A 25,816-nucleotide genomic window follows, 5' to 3' on the forward strand; every position below is an offset into this window, starting at 1 on the left:
GAATTATAAATATAAATGTACACTCAAAGTGAACTCCTCTTTTCTATTGCAAATGTTAATGTTAATGCCTATAGTCTTCTTGTTTTGTTTTTTAAAATTTTTATAATTATTATGCTTTTTATATGTTTTTACAATGTGGGTGTCAAAATTGCAAGATTTTTGGTATCATTTTGATTGTTAATTATTCACCATATACAAAAAAAAAAAAAACCCTGCTGATTAAAAGTCTCTGCTCATCATGTTGGTCAAGTTAACCCCCATGGAAAAGCTACATATATATTATCTGGATACTCCTTTTGTGTTTAATAACTACTACTTATATTTTTACAGCAGCTGGCATCCAGCATTTTGGTGCATTAGCCTGTTTATTGGGGAAAACCACTTAAGTGCATTCCTGCCCCCTACTGGACATAAGTGTGTATCATAACCCTTGACGAATAGTGACACCAATAATAAAACAAACATTAAAAACTAATATTAGACAAACATATTTTATTCAAAATGATTACTTAAGCATCCTTATATTTATTAAACCATAATAACATTTCCAATAATTTAATTGCATAATAAACCTTTAATTTTGCAGGAGCATTCCTTAGCATTATCTTTTTATTTATTTTTTTTAGAATTAGCATAATCTATTTTCATAATTCAACAGATGTAATTCTTCTATTAATCACATTATTTCTGTTTCTTAAAGTTTGCAATAACCTGATTCATGACAAAAAATAATCTTGTTCATTACACTCAAAGGACTTTTACGTTGAAATTAAACTACTTCCTTTTAAAGTGAAATAACTTCCTTTTACTGTGAAAATTCATGCATACACACATATGAAATCACTTACATATATGTATATACACAACTAACTGTATATATGTTTGAGAATTTTATTTTGTATGTTTGCACAAGTGTCATTTGGGTGATTATGCACACATCAAGTTTATATTCTTATGTGAGAGTTTATGGGTGTATATGCATAGATCAAGTTTATATGTATATGGAAGTGTGTATAGGTGTGTTTGCATGCAGCAAGTATATATGTATATGCAAGTGTGTATAGGTGTGTTTGCATGCAGCAAGTATATATGTATATGCGAGTGTGTATAGGTGTGTTTGCATGCAGCAAGTTTATATGTATATGCATGTGTTAATGTGAGTGTTTATGTGAGGATCGAGTTTATATGTATGTGCGTGGGTATGTGGGTGTATTCATGCGTCAAGTTTATATGTATATACACAAGTTTCATCTATGTTGTTTTGAACATCCAGTAGTATGGGTGTATATGCGAGTAATTTATAGGTGTATATACACGTGTTTTATGTATGTGTTGATAAGCAAAGTTTGATTTAAATCCTACACGGCACCTCATATATATATATATACATATATATATATATATATATATATATATATATATATATATATATATATATATATATATATATATATATGTATATATATATGTATATATATATATGTATATATATACATATATATATATATATATATATATATATATATATATATATATATATATATATATATACATATATATATATATATATATATATATATATATATATATATATATATATATATATATATATATATATATATATATAAAACTCTGCATTTTAGTGTCATTTTAAGCAATATTTATTTCTGGATTAGATTGTGAGGGTCATCACAAGCACACATTTTGATGTAACAAAAACATTTCCTAAAGATTTAGAATAAAGGAACACACACACACACACACACACACACACACACACACACATATATATATATATATATATATATATATATATATATATATATATATATATATATATATATATATATATATATATATATATATATATATACTTATTATTTTTATCATATATCATTAGGAAAAAAAGGAATCTGCTAAAGTTCTACATTTTAAAAATTCCTATTACGGCTATAGCCTCTTGTTATTTATTAAGCAAATTACAAACTAGCTATCACATTATTCAACTTTCCTCTGACAGACTTTGGCCACTTGAATAATTCATTCATTCAATCATTCATTCATTTTCTTTTCAGCATAGTCCCTTTTATTAATCGCCACAGCAGAATGAACCGCCAACTTATCCAGTACGTTGAATCTCACATCTCTGGGAAACATCCACACACTCATTCACACACACACTATGGACAATTTAGCCTGCCCAATTCACCTATACCGCATGCTTTTGGACTCTGGGGGAAGCCGGAGCACCCGGAGGAAACCCACTCGAACGCAGGGAGAACATGCAAACTCTATACAGAATTGCCAACTGACCAAGCCGAGGTTTGAACCAGCAACCCAGCGACCTTCTTGCTGTGAGGCGACAGCACTACCTACTGTGCCACCATTACTTATATAATAAAAAATAATAGTAATAATAATAATAATAATAATAATAATAATAATAACAGTAATAATAATAATGTAGAGCTTGCCAATTGCTCTAGCCTTTCTTGTAAAAAATACATTTGAAAATTCACTACAATAGCCTAATTAGTATTAAAATTAATATGCTTAAAATGACCTTTTATGCTTTACACTTTTTTTGGTCCTATTTTCTGTAAAGAATAAGGTTTAAAATTTAAAATAAAAGTTACTTGTAAAATGTTTTCTCTATTTAACAACAAAACAGGTCAGTAGTGAAAGACGACGTCACTTACGTCAGATTCTTTTCTGTCTTAATGCTTTCTTCGATTAGCTATTTTCACAAATTATGATGGCATAGCAGTTAAAATAGGACAAATGAGCTCATGGGACAAATTCTGGATCTTTGTCTGTTGGGGGTGGGTCTTTCGAACCACCAGAACCCCCCGTGGCTATGGGCCTGTATACCCATCTTTTGAATCGCTGGGTTTTACCCATTTAGTAAGAAGTTTTTAATCAATTTACTTATTCTTTTTTGTATATGTCACATATATCGTTTTCTTTAAACATATATAAACCTATTTGATTTATTTCCTAAAATAATTTGAAATATGAAAGCAGACATTTTACTTACATTATTATGCTGTCTTTGTATAAAATCAGTTTTTATTATTATAATTTGAAGCAGACACCGAAATGGAATGAATTTAGAATCAAGATTTGCTCAGAAACTTTAAGACAACTGATGGATGGTCTATTAAAATTCAAAGTAAGAGTAACATTGAGCACTTCTGCATTTTTGTTGGCATGGAAGTGAGAATGATTCAGATGAGTGAATATTTTTTAACAACTCAGTGATCTCGAATCCTTCTCTTGTATTAAAAAACACTCATTTGGCTAAGTTTTACACTGTCTGGGTCAGAGAATGAACAGTTTTGCAATCTTTATACTTCCGTTTGAGCCTTCAGTAGTGCCGACAGACTCCCTCCTGTGCTGAATTGAATTGCATATGCAGGAGAAGAGTTTCTGCCATCAATAATAAGCCCTTGAAGAAATGTCTTCATGTGAAATGGAACCACTCCAGCAAACTTCACACACTCAAGCATTTTCACAAGTAGGTTTTACATTTTCTGATAGAAAGAGGTGGAAAAAATGAGAATGTGCGTGCCTTTGAAAACTTGCTGCCACAATGGAAGAGTTTCGTAGGTGGTTCCCTGATATTTACATTTCTAAGGTACATCCAGCGGACAGATATGACTTATACTGAAAGTGTGTCTGCTTGTTGACATTTATCAAACCTAGATTTAACATTTATGTTAATATTTATGCTTAATCCAAATTTTGACTTGTAAACATGAAAATTTCAAGAGTCACATCTATGTCTTAAAGCAGGGGTTTTCAAACTTTTTTGTCTGAGACCCTCAAAATAACAATTTCAGTGACTCGCAACCCCTACTTTTCAAGGTGGTTATATTTACATTTACATTTAGTCATTTAGCAGATGCTTTTATCCAAAGCGACTAACAAATGAGGACAAGGAAGCAACTTACACAACTATAAGAGCAACAATGAATAAGTGCTGTAGGCAAGTTTCAGATGTGTGAAGTGTAAGAAGCAAAACATTAGTTTTTTTTTTTTTTTTTTGTAATACAGTTAGCGGTGGAGCCAGAGAGGGAATTGCAGATTAGGAAGTGAAGTGGAGACTAAATAGTTGAGTTTTAAGTCGTTTCTTTAAGACAGCGAGTGACTGCCGTTCTGATGCTGTTAGGGAGTTCATTCCACCAACTGGGCAGATTGAACACGAGAGTTCGGGAAAGTGATTTCTTCCCTCTTTGGGATGGAACTAGGCGACGTTCATTCACAGAACGCAAGTTTCTAGAGGGCACTTAAATCTGCAGAAGTGAGAGCAGATAAGAGGGAGCAAAGCCAGAAGTCGCTTTGTAAGCAAACATCAAAGCTTTGAATTTGATGCGAACAGCAACTGGCAGCCAGTGCAAACGGATGAGTAGAGGAGTGACATGTGCTCTTTTATGTTCATTCGTGCTGCTGCGTTCTGAAGCAGCTAAAGAGGCTTGATAGAGTTAGCTGGAAGCCCGGCTAGTAGAGAGTTGCAATAGTCCAGGCAGACACAATTATAGGCATAAACATGAGCATATTGACAACACAAAAATGCAACAGCCTATTAACCATATAATGTTATTTTTTTTGTCATTTATTAATTTAATTACATTTTAATATTAAAATTAAAGGCTGCTGGTTGATTTTTATTTGTATGTTTTTGCCTTCTTCATCTCGTGGAGGGGGTGGGGTGGGGTTATTATTTGCATTTGTATATTGTTATAATTATTTAGCAATGTTATTTATTTTATGCCTATTTATATTTGTTTAAATGAAAACAAGTTTAGATTTGTCCACCTGTCGGGTTTTGTGCCATACGGGACATAAGAACAGGACGTGTGTTTGAATATAACTCATTTTTTTACCACACCGCATTATTGTTGTTAATTTATTAGTTTGCTGGAAAAAGAACCCAAATGTAGAAATAGTTTTGAAACAAATATCCGCGCTTAACAAACAAAATCAAATATGTAGGCCAATGTCAGTGGAGTGCGTACACTCTAACTAAAAGAGTAAGGAGTAAAAGTCAAGAGAAAGTAAAGAGGCTGAATGGAGGAGGCTCGTTCTTTATCCTCGCGCTGCAGATGCTCTGTTTTCTCGCTAGTGAAGCGTTCAGTTTATCCACCTACAAAGTCCGCCATGTAAATAACAAATGCACCATGGCGTGCATGGTGCCATGCAACTGACTCTTAAAGGGGATGGGAGATGAGACTGATTGGTTTAATGCCCATTCTATTCAAATCATACCCATAACTCATTAAGAGAATAAACTCAACCCTGTTAGACCATGTGCCATGGCGCGAACCATATTTTTCCGTCCTTAAAATAGCAAAAGTGGACTTGATGCTTTTGCACCATGCGCTTTAGACTTTGCACCTAGTTCATTAAAATAGAGGTCATAAGGTTAATTTGATTCAGCTTAAAAATTTAAGGCAACCAGTATTTTTTTTTTAAAGTGTACTTTATTCTTAAGTAAACTTGTTTCTTTTAAGGCCATAGGTTTACACACTTTAGGTAACTAATAACTTTTTATGGTTATTCAAACATTTGCACAGCAATTGCCTCCATTTTGTCAGTTGAATTAAATTTACTTTTATAGTAATCTCAACGGGCAGCACAGTGGGTTGCACAATCGCCTCACAGCAAGAAGGTCGCTGGTTCGAGCCTAGGCTGGGTCAGTTGGAATTTCTGTGTGAGTTTTCATTTTCTCTCCGTGTTCGCGTGAGATTCCTCTGGAAGCTCAAAAAACATGTGGTACAGGCGAATTAGGTGAGGTAAATTGTCCATAGTGTATGTATGTGAATGAGTGTGTATGGGAGTTACCGGGTGATGGGTTGCAGCTGGAAGGGCATTTGCTGCGTAAAACATATGCTAGATAAGTTGGCGGTTCATTCCGCTGTGGCGATCCCAGATTGATAAAGGGACTAAGCCGAAAAGAAAATGAATGAATGCATGTTTTAGTGAGCTCTTCAACTCTTCAAGCAGAGTTAATCCATCCACCTCACAGGCGATGGACAGCATGATTATTGCACAGGTGTGCCTTAGGTTGGCGCTATTGGAGGGCTGTTCTGCTGATTTTGAGTAGAAACCAGTGGTATGCCGTGGAGTTCTAAAAGCAAAGTCAAGCTCTGTTTTTCAAGCGGGTTATTCCACTGTGGCGACCCCAGATTAATAAAGTGACTAAGTCGAAAAGAAAATGAATGAATGAGTAATCACAATTTACATCACTCAAAGTGACTAAAAATATGAAGTTAAACTTTAAACAACTTTACAAATGTAGTTGAAACCTGACAAACTTATTAAAATAAGCTCAAGCAGCATAAATACATTTGTTATCTTGACTTTTTGTCGCTGTGTACAGCGTGGTAAACGTTAATTAAATACAAATATAGGGCGACTAAAGTGCTTTGGACTGTGATGATATCTTAAAAGTAAAAAAACAAATCAATAATAAACCTACTTTTTGTCCTGGGAAGTAGCTTTGATGCACATAAATACAATCTGAAAACTTAATGAATGTTTTCAGATTGTATTTATGTGCATCAAAGCTACTTCCCAGGACAAAAAGTAGGTTACTTCGGTAAAGAACTGAATAGGTTTCTGTAGGCCATTTTGCTGAGAAAGTAGGTAAGAAGCCAAATGTTGGTTAACCAAGTGCTAAAAAGAAAAAGGAAGGACCCCTGCTACTTTCATCAAAAAGTGAAGACACTATATGTTACTTTCACTCAATAAAGGAAAATGATGCCAAGTCTTAATACTGTAAATCTGATTAAACTGCAGGATTGTGAGGGATGTGTTTGCTCTGTAAAGGAAATGTGTGGGTTCTTTGTTTTCATACAGAATTCAAATAAGGTAAATGCCAGTCCTTGAGGAGGTAAACTTCAGAGGTGTGTCTTGACATTGTGAGCGCAGTAATTCATGGGTCGGTTGTTCAGAGGGGTTTCAGCATTGAGACGCTGCTGGAGTTTAAGGTGCACATCTGTGACAAATGCATTGCCATCCACATCAGGACAAATATGAATCAGTTATCAGAGAAAATTACTCTTGAGGTGAGCATTTCCAAACTCTCAACTCACTTTGAATGATTTTATTTATTTGAAATTCTGGATATTCTGTACACTGTAAAGATTTATATAAATAATTAGTCATGACAGCATATGTTTTTAATTCACTGTAACTTATTAAGCTAAGTTAATCATGTTCTGACTTAATTTTATAAGTTATGCAAGCAGCTTTAAGTGAGTTGAACATAATATAAGTTCAGTGGACTCACGAGGTTAATTTGATCCAGCTTAAAAATTTAAGGCAACCAGGATTTTTTTTTTTTATAGTTTAGTATCAATCTGAATCCCATGAAAAAAGTTTGAACATGTTTAATGTTGCAGTTATATCAACAATAATAATAATTGTAAATATTGATATCACAAATGTTATAAACAATTTAAAAAAATTAATCAGTATTATTGATATCTCTGCAAAAATACTGCAGCCAACATTAAACATCTTTATCTTTGGTAACTACGGTCAATAATGTTTTATTTTTAACAATTAAATTGTTTAACATATAACAAAAGTTTACAAAAACTTTAATTAAAAAATTACGTTAATAAAGATGAACAATTGCAGTAAAATATAAATTGTTCAGTTTTATATGTATTGTTAACAAATGAAACCTTGTGAAGTGTCACCTGTGAGTCATTTTATGTCTTAATATGTGTTATACTACTATTACTACTATACTAATTATTAATAATGATAATTTTCATGTAACACACACACACACACACAAAAAAAAACAGGAAGTGAGACTTCCTTTAAATAACTTCCTGTGAACACTACAGGTGGACAAACTTTTTTTTTTTAAATTGCAAATGAACAAGCAAGATGATTTTATTATGCACTATATAGAGATTTTTTCCCCAAAATGATGTTTAACAGAGCAAGGAAATTTTCACAGTAAATCCTACAATATTTTTTCTTCTGGAGAAAGTCTTATTTGTTTTATTTCAGCTAGAATAAAATATAGCAATTATATATATATAACATATTAACATTTTAAGGTCAAAATTATTAGCCCCTTTAAGCTATATATTTTTTTCCAAAGTCTACTGAACAAACCATCATTATACATTAACTTGCCTAATCACCCTAACCTGCCTAGTTAACTAATTACCCTAGTTAAGTCTTTAAATGTCACTTTAAGCTGTACAGAAGTATCTTGAAAAATATCTAGTCAAATATTATTTACTGTCATCATGGCAAAGAAAAAATAAATCAGTTATAAGAAATGAGTTATTAAAACTATTATGTTTAGAAATGTGTTGAAAAAATTTCTCCGTTAAACAGAAACGGGGGAAAAACAAACAGTCGGCTAATAATTGGGGGGGTGGGGTGGGGGTGGGGGGGATTTTACAGGTTATTTTCATCGATTTTAACACAACATAACTGAACATAAGAGGCAGAGAAAAATGCTCAAACCCAGAGAATATAGAAAATTCTAGATGGCACTTAAAGGTTTCGCATCCAAACTCTTCATAGTCACTTGTCAGATTGATCTACAATGTAAAAAACACCCATAAATAAGCAGTTTTCCATATTTAGTGATTCATGTTATTGTTTTTCCTCATTTATTTATGCTTGTGAATTCCATTATGGAACCTGGATCTTTCTTTTGACAATTTTTAACCTTGAAAAGTTCAAAAAGTGACAGGTATTAACACGTTTAATAGTTTAAAGTGATATATATTGTCTGGGTTGGTGTCGTATATTATGGTACATTTTTACCGATTATTTCTCTCTCTATATTATTTATCATACATTATTTCAAATGACTAAAATGTCAATAAAAGTCACTTTGTTCAACTCTAAAGTTGAATTTTCAACATCAAAAGCCGACAGAGCAGAGATTAAGATTTATGACCGTAAATAAACGGAAGACTTGTGAATTACAAAGTACGGAAACTGCTAATTAACCAATATTTTTTACCGTGTGTACTGGAAGAAACATGATGCAAATATTCAAATGTCTACAGTTGACAGAACTCAATTGTGTATTTTCAGGGTGTGGACTTCTCAAACTACCCCTACTATGATGAAAATACGACAGAAGGACCTTCTGATGGAATACAATACATCTGTGAAGAAAAAAAGGACCCACTGCTTCTGTTTCACACCGTGTTCTAACCGCTTATATTTGGTGTTGTTTTTCTCATCGGCCTAACAGGGAATGGTCTGCTTTTGATAGTCCTGTTAAAGCGGCGCCACAACCTCCGCATTACTGAGATCTACCTGCTACATCTGGCAGTGGCTGACCTGCTCCTCCTCTTCACTTTCCCATTCGCAGTCACCCAAAGCATAGCCGGATGGCTTTTTGGAAACTTCCTGTGCAAGCTAGTGGGTCTTGCTAATCGTTTAAATCTGGTGTGTGGCTGTCTGCTTTTGGCGTGCATCAGCTTCGATCGCTACCTTGCCATCGTGCACGCCATCCCAAGTCTCCAAACCCGCCGGCCCAGGACTGTCCACCTTACCTGTGGACTGCTCTGGCTCCTCTGCCTACTTGTGACCATTCCCAACTTGGTCTTCCTGTCTGTGGAGAAAGACAACAACTCAACTAGGCTCTCTTGTTATTACAACAGCCATGGCATCCATGGAAGTAACTGGAAGCTGACCAGCCACTTCATCACACACCTGTGCTTCTTCCTGCCTCTGGTGATCATGGGCTACTGCTACACCTTTGTAGTCATCACTCTTCGCCAAAGCCATAGAAGCCTGGAGAAACAGGGAGCAATTCGGCTGGCCCTATTGTTTACAGTGGTTTTCTGTCTGTGCTGGCTACCATATAACCTCACCATTCTGATGAATACCCTTGTGGACCTGGAGGCTATGCCTAAGCTGAGCTGCCCTGCGCAGGACACATTGGATCGGGCAGTTATAGTGACCGAGAGTATCGGCTTTTCCCATTGTTGTCTGAATCCAATCCTATATGCTTTCATAGGGGTCCGTTTCCGAAGAGACCTGCTGCAGCTGCTTGCCAAAACAAAGTGTCTGCGTGTTTGCTTTTCAGATGTGCGCATTAATAATCTGAACAGGGTGTCTGTCACAGATGCGGTTACTACAACAACGAGTAGCCAATACATCTAACAGCAGATGAATGTTTCTGTACATATACAGTAGAAACCAGAAGTTTACATACACTCTAAAAAAAAGGAACATAACCCTTTAAAAACATGTCTGATGGTAAATCATACTAAACGTTTACTATTTTAGGTCCTTTAGGATTACCTAAATCAGGGATGTCCAGACTCGGTCCCGAAGGGCAGGTGTCCTGCAAAGTTTAGTTCCAACCTGAAACAGAAACACTTAGGCTAGCTAATCAAGCTCTTACACCGGCCCTCCAGGACTGAGTTTGGACACCCCTGACCTAAATGATTTACATTTGCTGAATGCCAGAATAATGACAGAATTTATTTTTTTGAGAATTTTTTATTAATTTCCAGACAGTCAAAAGTTTACACACATTTCCTTACTATTTTTTTTTAGCTTTGCTTTTAAACTGTATAACTTTGGTCAAATGTTTAGGGTATCCTTCCACAAGCTTCTCACAATAGTTTAAAGGAATTTTGGCCCATTCCTCCTGACAGAATTGGTGTAACTGCGTCAGATTTGTAGTCGGTCCTGCTCGCACAAGCTTTTTTAAAATCTGCCCACTAATTTTCTATAGGATTGTGATCAGGGCTTTGTGATGGCCAAACCATTCACTCTGTTGTCCTTAAAGCACATTTTAACTATTTTGGCAGTATGCTTAGGGTCATGGTCTATTTAAAAGACCCCTTTGTGGCCAAGTTTTAATTTCTTGTCTTGAGATGTGGCTTCAGTATTGCTACATAACGTTCTTTATTCATGATGCCATCTATGCTGTAAAGTGGACCCGTCCCTCCTGCATCAAAACACAACATGATGCTGCCGCCATAGACTTCACAGTTGGGATGGTGTTCCTAGGCTTGTAAGCTTTGGCCTTTGTCCTCCAAATGTAACACTGGTCATTATGGCCAAACAGTTCAATCTGAGTTCCATCAGACCACAAGACATGTCTCCAAAAAATTATTCTTATTATTCCCACAGTGTAATTTAGCAAATTGTTATGTTTTTTTTTGTTGTTGTTTTTTTTTTGATGCTAGCTTGCTGATTTTCCCATGTTGTCACACAAGGAAGCAGTGTGTTTGAAGCTTAAATACTATTCTACAGTTGTGCCTCCAATTAACTCAAATGTCGTCAATTAGCCAATCAGAAACTTCCAAAACCTTGACACCATCATCTGAGCTTTTCAGAGACATAATAATCCTATTTTATCCAAACTTGACTTTCAAGAAAAGTTAAATATAAAAAAAATATCTCATTATTCTGCTATTAAGCATAACAGAAACAAATGTGATAATCCTAACTTCCCTAAAAGAGAAAACGTTTAGTCACATTAACATCTGACTTTTTTTTAAAATGGTTATGTGCCTTTTTATATAGTGCAGGTAAACTTCTGGTTTCAACTGTACTTTCATACTTTCATACCAGCTTTTTGAAAATATCTGCATACTGAGCCAAGAACTGGACAACTGCAAATAATGCAAGTGTGTGAAACCATATACATTTGGACAATCAGTTTAACATTCATTCCTGATCTGCATTACTGCTTTGGATTGTTTTTTGAAATTCTTATAATAAATTTAATGCAAATGACACGTGATTCTTTTTGAAAAATAAAAAAAGTCAAAATGATTCTTGATGTCCTGATTCTTCTCTTTTGTAGCGTGACTGTCGCTGAAAATGTCTCCTCACACACATCAAAACAAAGCCAACACCATTCGTATTTGTTATTAGATTTCTAATAAAACACAGTATACAGAACAGTTGCAAACAAACACAAATTGCATCTTATTTACAGCAACTATGTATATATATATATGTATGTATGCAGATATATATACATATATATTATATTTAGATATTTATATATTACCTTCCACAACAGTTTGGTAGCCAGAATGTAATTAGAACATAGAAACCCAGATGCCTTTCACCTTTGCAATCAAACACAATGATCTGAAATGTACATATTTTACAAATATTTCAAAAAATGGCTTCAGATTTTGTTACTTAACGGTAATGTTAACCCTCAATAATTTCAGCATCTCCCAAAGTTAAATTCAGCATAGAGATTATTACTAAAACCAATATTTTCTTTAGCATTTGATCGACACAGTTAGTCAATGGCATTAAAAACATGTCCAAAATGAGAAAAAGCCAATAAGAAACAAGGTTTTTACAGTCTTTTTAGAGAAACCGGATTAAAAGGGCATGTTGGCCATACTACCAGGCCCGTAGCCCAATGGGCTGTCCAAAGACATGCTCCGTTGTCTAAGACTCTGGGGACCCATCATGCCAGTCTGTGAATGTGGAGGCCCCATCATAGGCCCCTGAGGGGACATGAGGGCACCCTGCTGGCCAAAGTGCTCCCCAGGGAGAGCCATGCCTCTCTGCTTAGCCTGCATCATCATTAGATTCTGCTGAGCGATAAGATTATGAGGATGCTGCTGTGGGGACAGCATGCCACGGGGAGGGTGGGACGGGTGTTGTAAGAGGTTATTGGCCATCATGGCTTGTTGCTGCTGATGGTGGTGTTGTTGCTGGAGCTGCTGTTGTGGAGACATGCCTGTCCTACCCATCATGTGCCCTGGGTGGCACATGGGCCCCATCCCACCTCCTGATCCCATGCCCCTTGAGCCGATCTGAGGCATGCCCATACCTGGACGCATCCCGCAGTGTGAGGGGTGTAGGGGCAGCTGTTGCTCAGCCATCATGTTCTGTAGGTTAGCAATATGAGGGTTGGAGGAGGGGATGTTGCTGTGGGGAGGTCCAGACGAGGAGAGTTGTTTGAGAAGTTGAGCGGAAGAAACCTGTGGAGGAGGTTGGCCCTGGTGAGGATTCTGCTGTGGCTGGGACATGGTTTCACTCTTAGGGAAGTACTGCAGGGTGCTGCTCGGCTTGTCCGCAGGAATGATACGGGAAAGATCAAACTCAGGAATGCCTGTATGTGTGGGCCTAATGACCTCACTCAGGTCTGGACCATCACCCATGGGCATTGGCGGAAAAGAGTCTGGTTGATGAGGTGGCCGCTGGTGAGACATGCCTTTGCTTAAAAGATGCATCTGTTGGGGTGGTAACACATCATCAGGACGTGGGGGGTACTGTTGCCCCATACCACCAATAGGGGAGTGTAGAGGTCCCTGAATGCGAGGGAATCCTCCCATTTGGTTTTGGGTATGCATTGGAGAAACATTACAGGGTCCTATTCCATCTGGAGGTCCCCCTCCACCACCCATTATTTCTGAGGGCATTCCTGGTATGCCCATAGGGTTAGGGGACGGGAGCATAGGTCCAGGATGATCATGTGATAACGGCGGGCCTCCTTGAAGTACCATTCCCATCGGACTTTGTGGACCACTGTGAGGTCCCATTGCACCCTGTGAGGAAAGGAGCATCTGTGCAGACTGGTGGTTTCCCATGCCGCCAACTGTAAAAGAGGTTAAATGAGATATTTTTAAATTCACTTTTGATTTTAATTAATCATGTTTAATCAACTGTCTATACAAGTAGGCAATTTTACAAGTACAATTACAGAATTGGTCATAAAATGATGATCTGAAAGACAAAGGATCTTTATTTATTCTGTTAAAAAGGTCTGTACCTGACATGTTGGTTCCAGGTTGAAGGGGTCTATCAGGTAGCATCTCATCATCTGATGTGGCGATTGTCTTGATTGCGTCATGGTATAGTGGAGTGGAACTAGGCATGGCATATTTTGACATCTGAGACATTATAAGGGACAGAGGATTTTGGGAGGGAGGTGCATCTGGTGATGATGTGAAAGGCATGCTAGGATTGATAGAGTTGGAAGGCTGACTGATTGGTGTTGAGTTGGAACTCCTAGGTGGCAAGGACATACCTAATGTAAACAAAAATGGTGACATGTAAATATGTAAAAGAATAATGGTGCACAAAATCTTAAAAGTTTTTTTTTTTTTACATTTCAGTAAACCTTTTACCTGTATCAGTGGAGCTGCTGCCTCCGTTGCCTGTGACCTTGACACTAGGAGGCCCTCCAGGGCTTGGCATAGCAGTCTTGGGTGAGGCAGTCCAGCCAGGTGAAGCGACAGGCATGGAAGGAGATTTAAGATGTCCAGGGGAGCCAGATGGTGAGCGAAGACCAAGCGAAGGTCCCATTACCTGGGGGGACTTGATTGAGGTGGAAGAGGGTGTTCCAGCCCCAGAGGCTGCTGGTAGGGGAGGGTGAGTTGGACCACTCTGTGGTAACTGGCTGGGTGATTTCAGGCCTGCTGCAGAGGGTGAGGGCATGAGAGGTGATGGCTCCTGACTAAGAGAGGGGGATTTTAGCTGGTGAGATGGTGGAATAGCTGGAGAACCCATTGGATTTACACTAATAGGCAGGTCAGGAGGGTGTCGAGCCCCAAGGTCTGTAACCCTTGATCCAGTGTTCATGGGAATGTGACTAAGTCTCGAAGTGCTGCTCAGATGGGGAGGACCTGGCTGGTCTGGTCCATACATATCAGGGCCTGGCTGCTGTAAATATGGGCCATCAACCTGACCGCCGGGAAAGGAGCTCTGATTGGGGAACTGAAGAGGTCCCTCTGGGCCAGGGATCATTGCTTTGTTAGCACCACCCCGGCCATTCTGTGAAGCCCTAATGCGGGAGATGTCTTCAGCATTTAACATCTCCCCAAGAACACCAGGACCTCCCCTCAACTTCTGAGCCAGCAACTGTTGCTGTTGATTTATATTCATTCCCATATTCATATTGAGGTTACCCCCTAAAGGAGAATCAACTATGTCTCTCATTGTGGGGCCCCCATCTCCACCCACTCCACCAATTGGAGAACCCATTATAGTCCGAGAAACAGGAAAGTCCATTGGATCACCACGGGAGGGTGGGCCTCCAGCCATGCCAGGATTAGGGAAGCCTGGTCCCCCAGGATTATCCATCATTCTAGGGCCTCCAAGTCCTGCCTGCTGTTGCTGTCTAGACATTTGCTGCAAGTCTAATCTATGAATTCTGCGGTATATTTCTTCCCGCGTCATAGGGCGATCTAAATCACCCTGGAAGTGTTGGGGAGGCCCCCCAGGTCCCCCTGGAGGATAGCACCCGTGAAATGGACCTCCACCACCCATGTTTGGAGGAATTTCCTCTAACCAGCCCATGCCTGGTCTTGGAGGTCTTTGAGGCCCCAACCCTTCTACACCTAATACACCACCTGGGCTTTCTGGATAACCCCCACCCCCTGAAGGACCTCTCATCTGTCCAAGAAATCTTGGCCCGCGAGGACCCTCCTGATTCATGTCCATCATTCGTGCATTCCCTCCCATTCCTCCCCCTACCATTGGACCAGGCCCCCACTGCTGATCACCAGGTTTACTATGATATGGTGGTGGAGGACCCCTCATCAGCATTGGAGGTCCCCCAGGCATGCCCATCTCTGGCATCATGCGGAAATGCTGAGGATGCTGGTGGGGGTTCATATCATGTTGTCGCCTTTTCTCCTGGTAGTATTCTTCTTGTAGCTTCCTCCATGCTAGCTGCTCTGGTGTTACGCCTTCAGGTCCAAGAAGGGGCCCCATGTCTAATCCTGAGGGTGAGGAGAGGTGGTGGGAATGTGGTGGCATACCATGATGGGGACCCATCAGAGAGTCATCCAGTCCAGGCCCACCAAGGTTCTGTGTCTGTGAAATAATGGACTGTAATGGCTCTTCGTACTTTTTCATTCCACCGACAGGGGGCATACCAGGCATACCAGAATTGTTGATATGGCAATTGCCAGGAATCCCTCCACCAATTTCACCATCTTCCAAACCCCTACCTCCATCATTACTATTATTGTTGTTAACATTAGTGCCATTTGGATTGCCATTAGGACCTCTTGGATCCTCTTGGGCAACACCAGTTCCACTACGGAGAAGTAACCTCTCAATGTCTCGAAGAGTCTGTAGAGAGCGTTCACGATGTTCCAGCTGCTCCTTAGAGAGCCCATCTGTGTTTCCTGGTCCTACGCGTTGACCTAGTTCACTTTGACGAAGTGCAGATAATACAGAGGGACTTGTGGAAGGAGACAAACCAGCACTATGGTGAGGAATTGTACCAGGCCTATCCACTCCTTCTGTTCCAGAAACCCCTACTGACTGTGGGCCTGAATTTCCTGGGCCCAGTGTATGAACTGCAGAGCGGCCGTTGTTGCTGGATGTTCCTCCTCCTCTGTGGGTTTGAGCTGGTTCACTGTCTGGATGGCCAGTGGAAGAAGGAGTACTGGTACCAGGAAGGTGTCCAACTCCACCAACAGAAGCTGGCCTGGGAGTACCACTTTGAGATTTAGGTGTGCCAATCGGAGGACTGTGACTAGAGCTGATGTGCTCAGCTAGATTGGAGACTTTTCCAACTCCAGTAGACTGCTTAAACAGAAACAAAAAAGAAGATAAGAGAGAAAGCAAGAAGTGAGTGCGATGTTAAGCCATTATTACTCTTAGTTCAATACATCAGAAAAGACTTCAACTTTACTGTTTCTCATCAACACAGAAACAGGAACAAAGATGAGCATTGTGATTTAAATAGCCATTTAAACAAATGCACTGCCTCACGCCATGCAGCACCTGCAAGTGTGGATGCTTTGTCATATAACAGCATCTATGCTACAGACATAAACAAATCCCTCCAGCCTAAACATTTCATAATAAAGTATGACAAATATATGCAGGCATTTATGTACACTATGTGCTCCTATATATAGACAGACCTGGTCCAGCTTGGTACGAGGGACATTCTGCTGGTGATACAAGAGGATGGAGTCTGTGTGGCCATGCATCACTGCCTCTGCAGCACTGTAGAAAATAAAAATAGATTGATGAATCAAATTTACAATATGATTATTAAAAACAAAATCTTAGTTTTCAGTTAGATGACAATGGTTGATAAAAGCACACTGCTAAACGTGTGTGGTGGAAAACTAGCAGCTAAGTTAATGCAGCATATTAGTCAACTCCTTTGTTGTGGTTTTCGCAAACATTTCCGGCTTAGACATGACAATATCTAGTAAATATCCTATCTGTACATTTAAAAACAGGATATTAAGCTGCAAATCCTATTTGAACAGAATAGAGAAACCATACTGACCTATTAGCTAGGCTGGTGGTGAAGACATACACTACTTGCTGAGGGGGCCGAGAATGCAAATCTGTGCGAATACCAGGTCCGTGGCCAGAACCTAATCCTGGACCTCCCGGATCACTGACATGGCCGGTGGTGGATGAACCAGAGTGGCCCTGACTAGGACACATTACATGCTCACCTGCAAAATAAAGAGAATGAGACCAAGTTAATAAGTAAAAGAATATTCAGGCTTTACATATAGGTCACCTAAACCTGTATATCAGTGTTTTGGTATTCTATCAGTGTTCAAGTTATCATTAAAAGCTATTTTTATTTCAGTTATACAGCAAGCATGCAATCAATTTTAAGAAAGAGTAATATGCAATAATATATTTAAATGAGTAAATCATACATTATTAATAGATACACTGTAAAATCCAACAGTCAACTTTATCAAATGAAATGAGTGTAGTTAACTCAAAATTGACTGAAAATTTATTCTACTCATTTGAAACGAGTTTTGAACTTAGTAATGAAGGTAATGCGTTAATTAAAGACCTCATTACTTCAACTTACATGGAGTAAGTTCACATTACTCATATAGATTAGGTTACTTTTTTTAAATTCAAATGATTTGTTGCAATCGGTTTCTTTAAATGGTTTGAGTTGCCTTAACTTATTATGTTTTTAGAGTACTCAGTTGGTTTGAGTTCTCTTAATTTATTAGGTTTTACTGAGCTCAAATTGACATTGTTAATTAGAATGAGTTAATTAAATACCTCATTACTTCAACTTAAATCGAGAAGGTTCACAATACTCATTTGGATTAGTTGTTGAACTTAAATGGCTTGTTGCAATTGGTTTCTTCAAATGGTTTGAGTTACCTTAGCTTTTTGGGTTTTACAGCGTAATAAATCAATATCCAAACCTGTAACACTATTTTGTGTTACAGTGGGAAATTTGGAAGCTTGTAGCACTAGTTTTACAGCTAAAAAAAGCATGTCTTTGGCTGGTAAAATTAAATGATGGATTAACAATTGTTACACAATATGCCAGCCTGGAGAATCACTGGTTTATTATACCAGACTTCTAAATATTGTATCCGTTAAGCAGGTATTAATAAATAAATCCGTACTTCCACGAATAGATTTGAACTTTATAATGATACCATGAACAGGTTCAAGTAATTAATGATACTGAATGGTAAAATGTAGTACTACAGTACTGACTAATTACCATATATACACTGTAACACCCAAAAAGTTTAGGTAACTCAAACCATTTGAGGAAACCGGTTGCAACAAACCATTTAAGATAAGAAAACTAATCTTAATGAGTGCTGTGAACTTAATCAATTTAAGTTAACTAAGCAATTTGAGCACATTAAAACACAGTAAATGAAGAGAACTCAAACCAACTGAGTACTGTAAAACTTAATAAGTTAAGGCAACTCAAACCATTTGAGGAAACTGATTGCAACAAACCATTTGAGTTAAAAAAACTAATCCACATGAGGACTGTGAACCTTCTCCATTTAAGTTGAAGTAATGTTATGTATTTAATTAACAAGTTACCTTCAACACTGAGTTCAAAACTCTTCAAATTAGTAGAATTAACTTTCAGTCAACTTTGAGTTAACTACACTCATTTCATTTGATAAGGTTGACTGTTGGATTTTACAGTATATAACATAAATTTCCTCACTCTTAGCATTAATAATAAATTTGAAATGAACAATTATTTTAAAAATAAAACTATAAATCCAAAAACCTACATGTCCATTTCTAAACAAAAAAGAGGGGGAAATCTTCTGCAAAACCACAAGGAGGAGCTAAAATCCCACAGAAAACTTCCCAGAGTGTCAGTTCCATTATGAATATCTGAAAGCATTTACGTCATCAATTTATGTGGGCTAATATGACACGCTCAAGATTAACAAAATAAACCAACAATAAACCTCACATGAATTTCAAACAAAATGAATGCATATTAGCAGTCACAGCACTAAAGATAATACCTACATTTACCCTAAAGTCTAAAATTTGGATTTACAGGTTTCAAGATTATGGATCTGGACATTTTCCTTAAAGGGCAATCCAAAGCCTGCAGAGGGTGTCGTGTTGCACTTGTAGTTATAGTGTTTCACTACACACCTTCAGTCACATGTCCGTGCACTGTTTAAAAAGGCAGAGCTTGTCACAAAAGAGAACAATAGATCTGAAAGCTCAACATTGTGCGGGTTACACAATAAATGGGCAGTTCACAGTGAAATGCTAACATTACATTATTTAAGTTATACTTTTTTAAGCTAATAAATGTCTCAGAAATAAATAATAGAGCAGTTTTAATAATATTTTGATATGACAGTTTTTTTACACTGTAAAAAATATGTTCCACACTTTCTTCATGTTGTCCCAATACAGATTGATTAAGTTAAACGTTTTTACAAGTTTATTTAGATTGAACATAACACACTTAAGTTGTCCCCATCAGAAACTTAAGAATTGTGTTGTTTCAACTCATTTTAAATAAGTTTAAACAAGCAAAAGTAATTGTTTGAGTAGTATTATGAATATGCAATGTCTAAAGGCATATTTTACCATAAAATCAAAATGTTATTTACTTAATTTATTTATTATTGATTACTTGGCTTGATTTAAAATTTAGCTTCAAACATCCATCAAATGACATGTAAGCAAGTTGTTAGACATAAGCGGTTTGCAATTATAGCAATAGGAGAGAAAAGAAAGTATGGATGCATGATGTGATTATCAATAACAAGTCCTCCTCAAGACCGATTCCAATATAGATACCGTTTACAAGTTTTTAGTGTGTTGGATTATAAACTCACCGGCCACTTTATTAGGTACACCTGTCCAACTGCTTGTTACACAAATTTCTAATCAGCCAATCACATGGCAGCAACTCAATGCATTTAGGCGTGACATGATCAAGACGACCTGCTGCAATTCAAATCAATCATCAGAATGGGGAAGAAAGGTGATTTTAGTGACTTTAAACGTGGCATGGATGTTGGTGCCAGACGGGCTGGTCTGAATATTTCAGAAATTGCTAATCTACTGGGATTTTCATGCACAACCATCTCTAGGGTTTACAGAGAATGGTCCATTTGTGGGTGGAAATGCCTTGTTGTTGTCAGAGCTCAGATAAGAATGGCAAGACTGGTTTGAGCTGCCTTATATCAACAGTTCAGATTGGTGGGGGAGTTGTAATGGTGTGGCACACTTTGGGACCATTAGTACCAATTGAGCATCGTGTCAATGCCACAGCACACAGAGTATTGTTGCTGACCATGTCCATCCCTTTATGACCACACAGTGTACCATCTTCTGATGGCTACTTCCAGCAGGATAACGCACCATGCCATAAAGCGTGAATCATCTCAGAACATGACAATGAGTTCACTGTACTCAAATGGCCTCCACAGCCACCTGACTCAATCCAATAAAGCATCTTTGGGATGTGGTGGAACCGGAGATTTGCATCATGGATCTGCAGCAACCACATGATGCTATCATGTCAATATAGACCAAAATCTCTGTGGAATTTTTCCAGTACCTCATTTAAGCTATGCCACAAATGGATAAGGCAAAAGGGGGTCCAACCCAATACTAGTAGGGTGTACCTAATAAAGTGGCCGGAGAGAGTACTTTATATGTGAGTTTTTACTGCAAACGTCACCTCCATAACACTGGCATTGCTCACAGCACATCATATCGTATCATATGTTTATTTTTATTTTATGCCATGTCAGTAACAACAGCTCTTTTAATGGCAAAAACATCAGAATTGGCTTTTTTTGTTTGTTTTTTTGCAGTGAAAACAAGTCACTGAATGCTTCTTTCTCAATGATTCCCTAGTTCAGAATAGCAAGTAGCATAAGGTGCAAACAAACACACACAGGATTTGTGGTCACCAACTGTCAGATGCAGCACCACCTCGCAGACACAAACACAGAGAATACAAGGCTTTGATGAAGTGGCCTGTGTGGTTTGCAGAGGAAGACGAATGACACCTGATGGATGGCCAACATTTTAACGGTGTGCAAATACACTTTTTTTTCCCTGTGTGTGATTTATTATGAATGCTTTTAGCCTTTTAATTATATTCTAACTTTCTATATTTATTCATTATGCTCCCTTTCACATTCCTGTGCTTTCATTCTACGGTCACACCTTGCAATAAGGTTTCATTACTAGTTAATGTATTTACTAACGTGAATAACGTAATAACGAACAATACTTGTACAGCATTTAATAATCATAGTTCAACATTTACTAATGCATTATTGACATCCACATTCATGCTAGATAACATGAGTCAATGCACTGCGAGTTAACATGATCTAACAATGAACAACTAATTTTCATTAACCAATGTTAATTTCAGGGTTCTTAAAAAATCAGATTTAAGACTTTTAACACCCTTTTAAGACCATTATGAATGAAATTCTGACTTACAAAAGGCTAAACGCGAAAAAAAAAATTCTAATGGCCCTGTTAAAACATTTAAATAACCATTAAACACATGTTTTTGTAAAGAAGTGTCATTAATATACTTCTATTGGGTTAGGAATTGAGATGGAATGCTAGCGATTGGATGGGTGTTAGCCTGATTGGGTAGCTTTACTGTACATGGACAGAGACAAATTAAGACTTGTTTAGAATGATTTAAAGAGCCCCTATTATGGGTTTTTGAAAATGACCTTTCATGCAGTGTGTAACACACAGTGGCGTAGCGGACGGGCCCGCAGGGCACGCACCACGGGGGGGCCCCGCGTGATTAGGGGGCCCCACGTCGTCGCTATTTTCAATAATTGAAAATCCGGCAACCGCAATAATTAAACTCTTGGGAACAACTGTGGTCGGAACCAAAGTTCACAGGTCTGTGTTCTCTGAACTCCTCTCAAGCGGTGGACTACTTCATTCTGATTGCCTGCCGCCGAACCGCGTCATAGCACATACCATAAAGTTGACTTGATTTCAACTCTCCTCGACGCCCACACAGGAGAAGACGCGCCGCGCTGTTCCTCGCCGCCGGTTCTCACTAAAAATGAATGACTTCTGGCTACTTTGACGCTCTCGCCGCTTTCGGTTTGTGATCGCTCCTCAGTTTGTGAAGGCTTCCCGGCGTTGTCACTCCACCCCGCCCCCTTTCCCGCTCCTCAGTTTGTGAAGGCATCCCGGCGTTGTCGCTCCACCCCGCCCCCTTTCCCGCTCCTCAGTTTGTGAAGGCTTCCCCGTGTTGTCGCTCCACTCTGCCTTCCCCTCCACCCCCCCTCCTTCTGGGGGCCCCGTCAGTGATCCCTGCAGGGGGGCCTCCGCATTTTGCGCTACACCACTGTTAACACAGCTCTAAATGAAGTCAAATTCCCAGGCTTAAATCTGAAAGTGCGCCCTATTTAAAACTATTGATTCATCTGTAAAAGAGTCGAGTCAGAGTGGTTTGAATGAATCGGCACTGTAACGAGTCTTTAGCCGTGTCGACGTGACGTCGATATGGAACTCAAGCCCCGGCCCATTTGTTGTGCACACAGGCCTGGGAAAGTTTAAACCCCCGGCCCTGCCCACAAGCACTGTAGAAAGAAAAAGAGGAAGACAAACACTGTAGCAGATCCCGGTTGAATCGCAAAGTCGCTGTGCTCTGAAGTGTGGAAGGGAAAGTAAGTGTTATTTTCTATACCCAAAGATGAGGCTGTGAAGAGTCAGTGGTTGAGGTTTATTTTTGCAAAAATAGCTCAGCATTATAGCCCCAGCCTTGTGCTGTGTTCCCGTCATTTTGCTGACGAGTGCTTCAGCAATCTACTTATGACGGGGAGATTCGTCGGCCGTTCGGTAAAGGAAGGATCAGAAAAGACTGTTGATGTATGGGACTTTGTCAGAGCTTGACAGAACCTTTACAGTACATGAAACCACCAACAATCAAGAATGCATGATTATATGGTGTCATGGTTTTGTAATTAAAAAAATGTGGTTATAATGGAAGTCAATGGGACAAAAACAGCCACCGACATTAAATTTGAGAGGAAAAAAATGAAAATTAATCAAAAACAATGCATCAAAGGCAATGTTGTTTCACATGTTCATGATAAAAGGTAAAAAAAAAAAAATCCAGTCCATGATTACTTTATAAATTGAAAATACGTCATTTTGTGTGTTTTTTTTTCACCAAATCAGTGACATCATTTATGAATTTGGCAATTGTTGTCACCAAAAATCATTCTGCTAGCTAAAAAAAAAAAATTATGGCCAAATTAAGACTCAAAATCACGCAAGAGTGGATGAAAACCTTCCCAACAGTACATAAGGGTTAATAATATTGAGTTACATATATGTAATGAAGACTTTGCAGTGTTATTTACGTTTTATTATTCAATTTATGTGCCTGAACAAAGTTAGACTCTCCCCAGAAAACCATAAAGCAGTGTTTATTTCACTTTAATATGTGCTTCATTGTGTTTATGACTGTGTTTTATTACATAAAAAGATATTTGTATTCACTCCCCTTAAAAACATCCCAATAAATCTAAATTAATGACTTTACAAGTAGAGTGATTTACTGTACATATCTACTGAATTTGTACTTCTATCGTAATATATATCGCAGAGCAAAAGAATATTGCAATTTTTCCAATATTGTACAGCCCAACTAACTCTCTAATTGGATAAATTGTCTGTACACTATCGTAAGTTATGTATTTCCCCCAAAATTACACATAATTATACAAATAAATTAGCTGAATTAAGATTTTACTCTTTATTAACAACCTCAGAGCTTAGCAAATCTACAAGATCATAAGTTCAAACTCAAGTTTCCCAATGAAGACAGTATATATGTATGCACTTTCTACTTCTCAAAAGCTGACTACTGCATCCTAATCTGCATCTAAGTCATATTTTTCTGAAATATATGTGAGGCGAATTACATTTAGCATCTTTTTTTCCTCACTGGATCAACAGCATTGCGAATTTTTTTACTAAAACGACGTCAACCAGACATTTGTGTAAACAGTCTACAGGAAGAAACATTCATTAGGGTTTATAAAACCGTGTTTATGTACAGGTAGTCGGGTGCAGACTGGCAGGGTCTACTGTATATGTGTGTGTGTGGACTCACGGTGTGTGGCAGAAAGCGGTTTCTCATCCTCTTCTTCAGTTTCGGCTCCTGAACACCATTCATCACCGCTGTACGGCTGCTTTCTCTCGAGCACACACCGGCGTTTGCTGCGCATCACACCCTCTACTGGACACCAGCGAGAAAAACACACACAGACAAGGAAGAACATTAACTTCAGGTGAAATATCACATCAGCTCAACAAGGGCTTTGAAGATTTTTTTTTTTTAGATTTATAAAATCTAAAACCTTAAAATAACAAAATTTGCAGCATTTCTAGTAATTATTGTAAAAATACCGACAACAATCTTTTTTGTTTATTTATTTATTTATTTATTTATATCTACTTATTTATTTATTTAGTTGTTTATTTATTAATACATTTATTATTTTCCATCCATTTATTTATTTATGTACTTATTTATTAATTAAAAAATTATTAATTTATCTATTCATTCATTTATTTATTCATTATTTTAAATTTATTTATTTATTCATTTATTCATCTACTCATTCATTATTTTCCATTCATTTATTTATTTTTTCATTAATTTATCTATTTATTCATTCATTCTTTTATTATTTTCTATTTATTTATTTTTTGTTTGTTTATTTATCTATTTATTTATTTATTTATTCAATTATTCATTATTTTCTATTTATTTACTTATTTATTCATCAATTATTTATTTTATTTATATATCTATGTACTTATTCATTTATTATTTTCTATTCATTCATTCATTTATTTATTAATTCATTCATTATTTTCCATCCATTTATCTATTTATTAATCAACTAAATTATTTATTAATATATTTATTTGTTTATCTTTTTATTCATTCATTATTTATTTAGTTAGTAAGGTATTTATTTGTTAATTAATTAATTAATTAATTAATTAATTCATTCATTCATTCATTCATTTATTTATTTATTTATTTGTTTATTTATTCATCCATCCAATTAATATTTTCTATCCATTTACTAATTTATCTATTGGGGGGAAGGGGGAAATGCAAACTCCATACACAATTGCCAACTGACCCAGCCGGGGCTCGAACCAGCGACCTTCCTGCTGTAAGGCGATTGTGCTACCCACTGCGCCACCGCAGAATTTTGTGACATTTGCTTGTTTTTCAATTAAACTCAATCCTGGAGTGCCCAAATTACCCATGAAACAACAAAGCTGTTTTAAGCATATACCACAAACTCTCTCCTGAAGCCCATTAAAGACTGCCATCGTCTCACATGCTCCAGACAGAAATGTTTTGGAATTTCAATGGTGTGATCAGACACAAGGCCTCCGAAGCCTTGAAACCTGCCCCAACCTTGAACGGCAGACACAGTGAGGGCGAGCGAGTGAAAACGAGAGGTTGTGGTGGCGGCCGGAGATAAAGAGCTGACCTTTTCTGCATCCTCTTTTGTTCCCAGCAGACATGAGTTTACGTAAATGA

The 25,816-nt window shown here is 37.6% G+C and overlaps 2 protein-coding genes across 5 annotated transcripts in view; one reads left to right on the forward strand and one right to left on the reverse strand.

Moving 5' to 3' along the window:
* Positions 1-6,990: 6,990 nt before the first annotated feature.
* On the forward strand, positions 6,991-10,203 carry cxcr5 (chemokine (C-X-C motif) receptor 5). The gene is given in 2 exon segments (XM_073929600.1): positions 6,991-7,070; positions 9,082-10,203. Coding segments are annotated over 2 exon segments (1,113 nt in total). The 5' UTR covers positions 6,991-7,037; the 3' UTR covers positions 10,162-10,203.
* Positions 10,204-11,637: 1,434 nt separating this feature from the next.
* The window catches only part of bcl9l (bcl9 like), a 96,890-nt gene continuing 82,711 nt past the window's right edge, over positions 11,638-25,816 (reverse strand). The window contains exons 4-9 of one of the 4 annotated variants that reach the window (XM_073929043.1): positions 24,362-24,484; positions 17,249-17,423; positions 16,872-16,956; positions 14,118-16,527; positions 13,760-14,017; positions 11,638-13,585 (exon numbers count right to left, since the gene is read on the reverse strand). In XM_073929043.1, the coding sequence (XP_073785144.1) occupies positions 12,360-13,585; positions 13,760-14,017; positions 14,118-16,527; positions 16,872-16,956; positions 17,249-17,423; positions 24,362-24,484 (4,277 nt within the window). In that variant the 3' untranslated portion in view covers positions 11,638-12,359. 4 annotated transcript variants of the gene reach the window in all.

The sequence above is a fragment of the Danio rerio genome, chromosome 18, assembly GCF_049306965.1.
Source record: "Danio rerio strain Tuebingen ecotype United States chromosome 18, GRCz12tu, whole genome shotgun sequence".
Taxonomy (NCBI): Eukaryota; Metazoa; Chordata; class Actinopteri; order Cypriniformes; family Danionidae; genus Danio; species Danio rerio.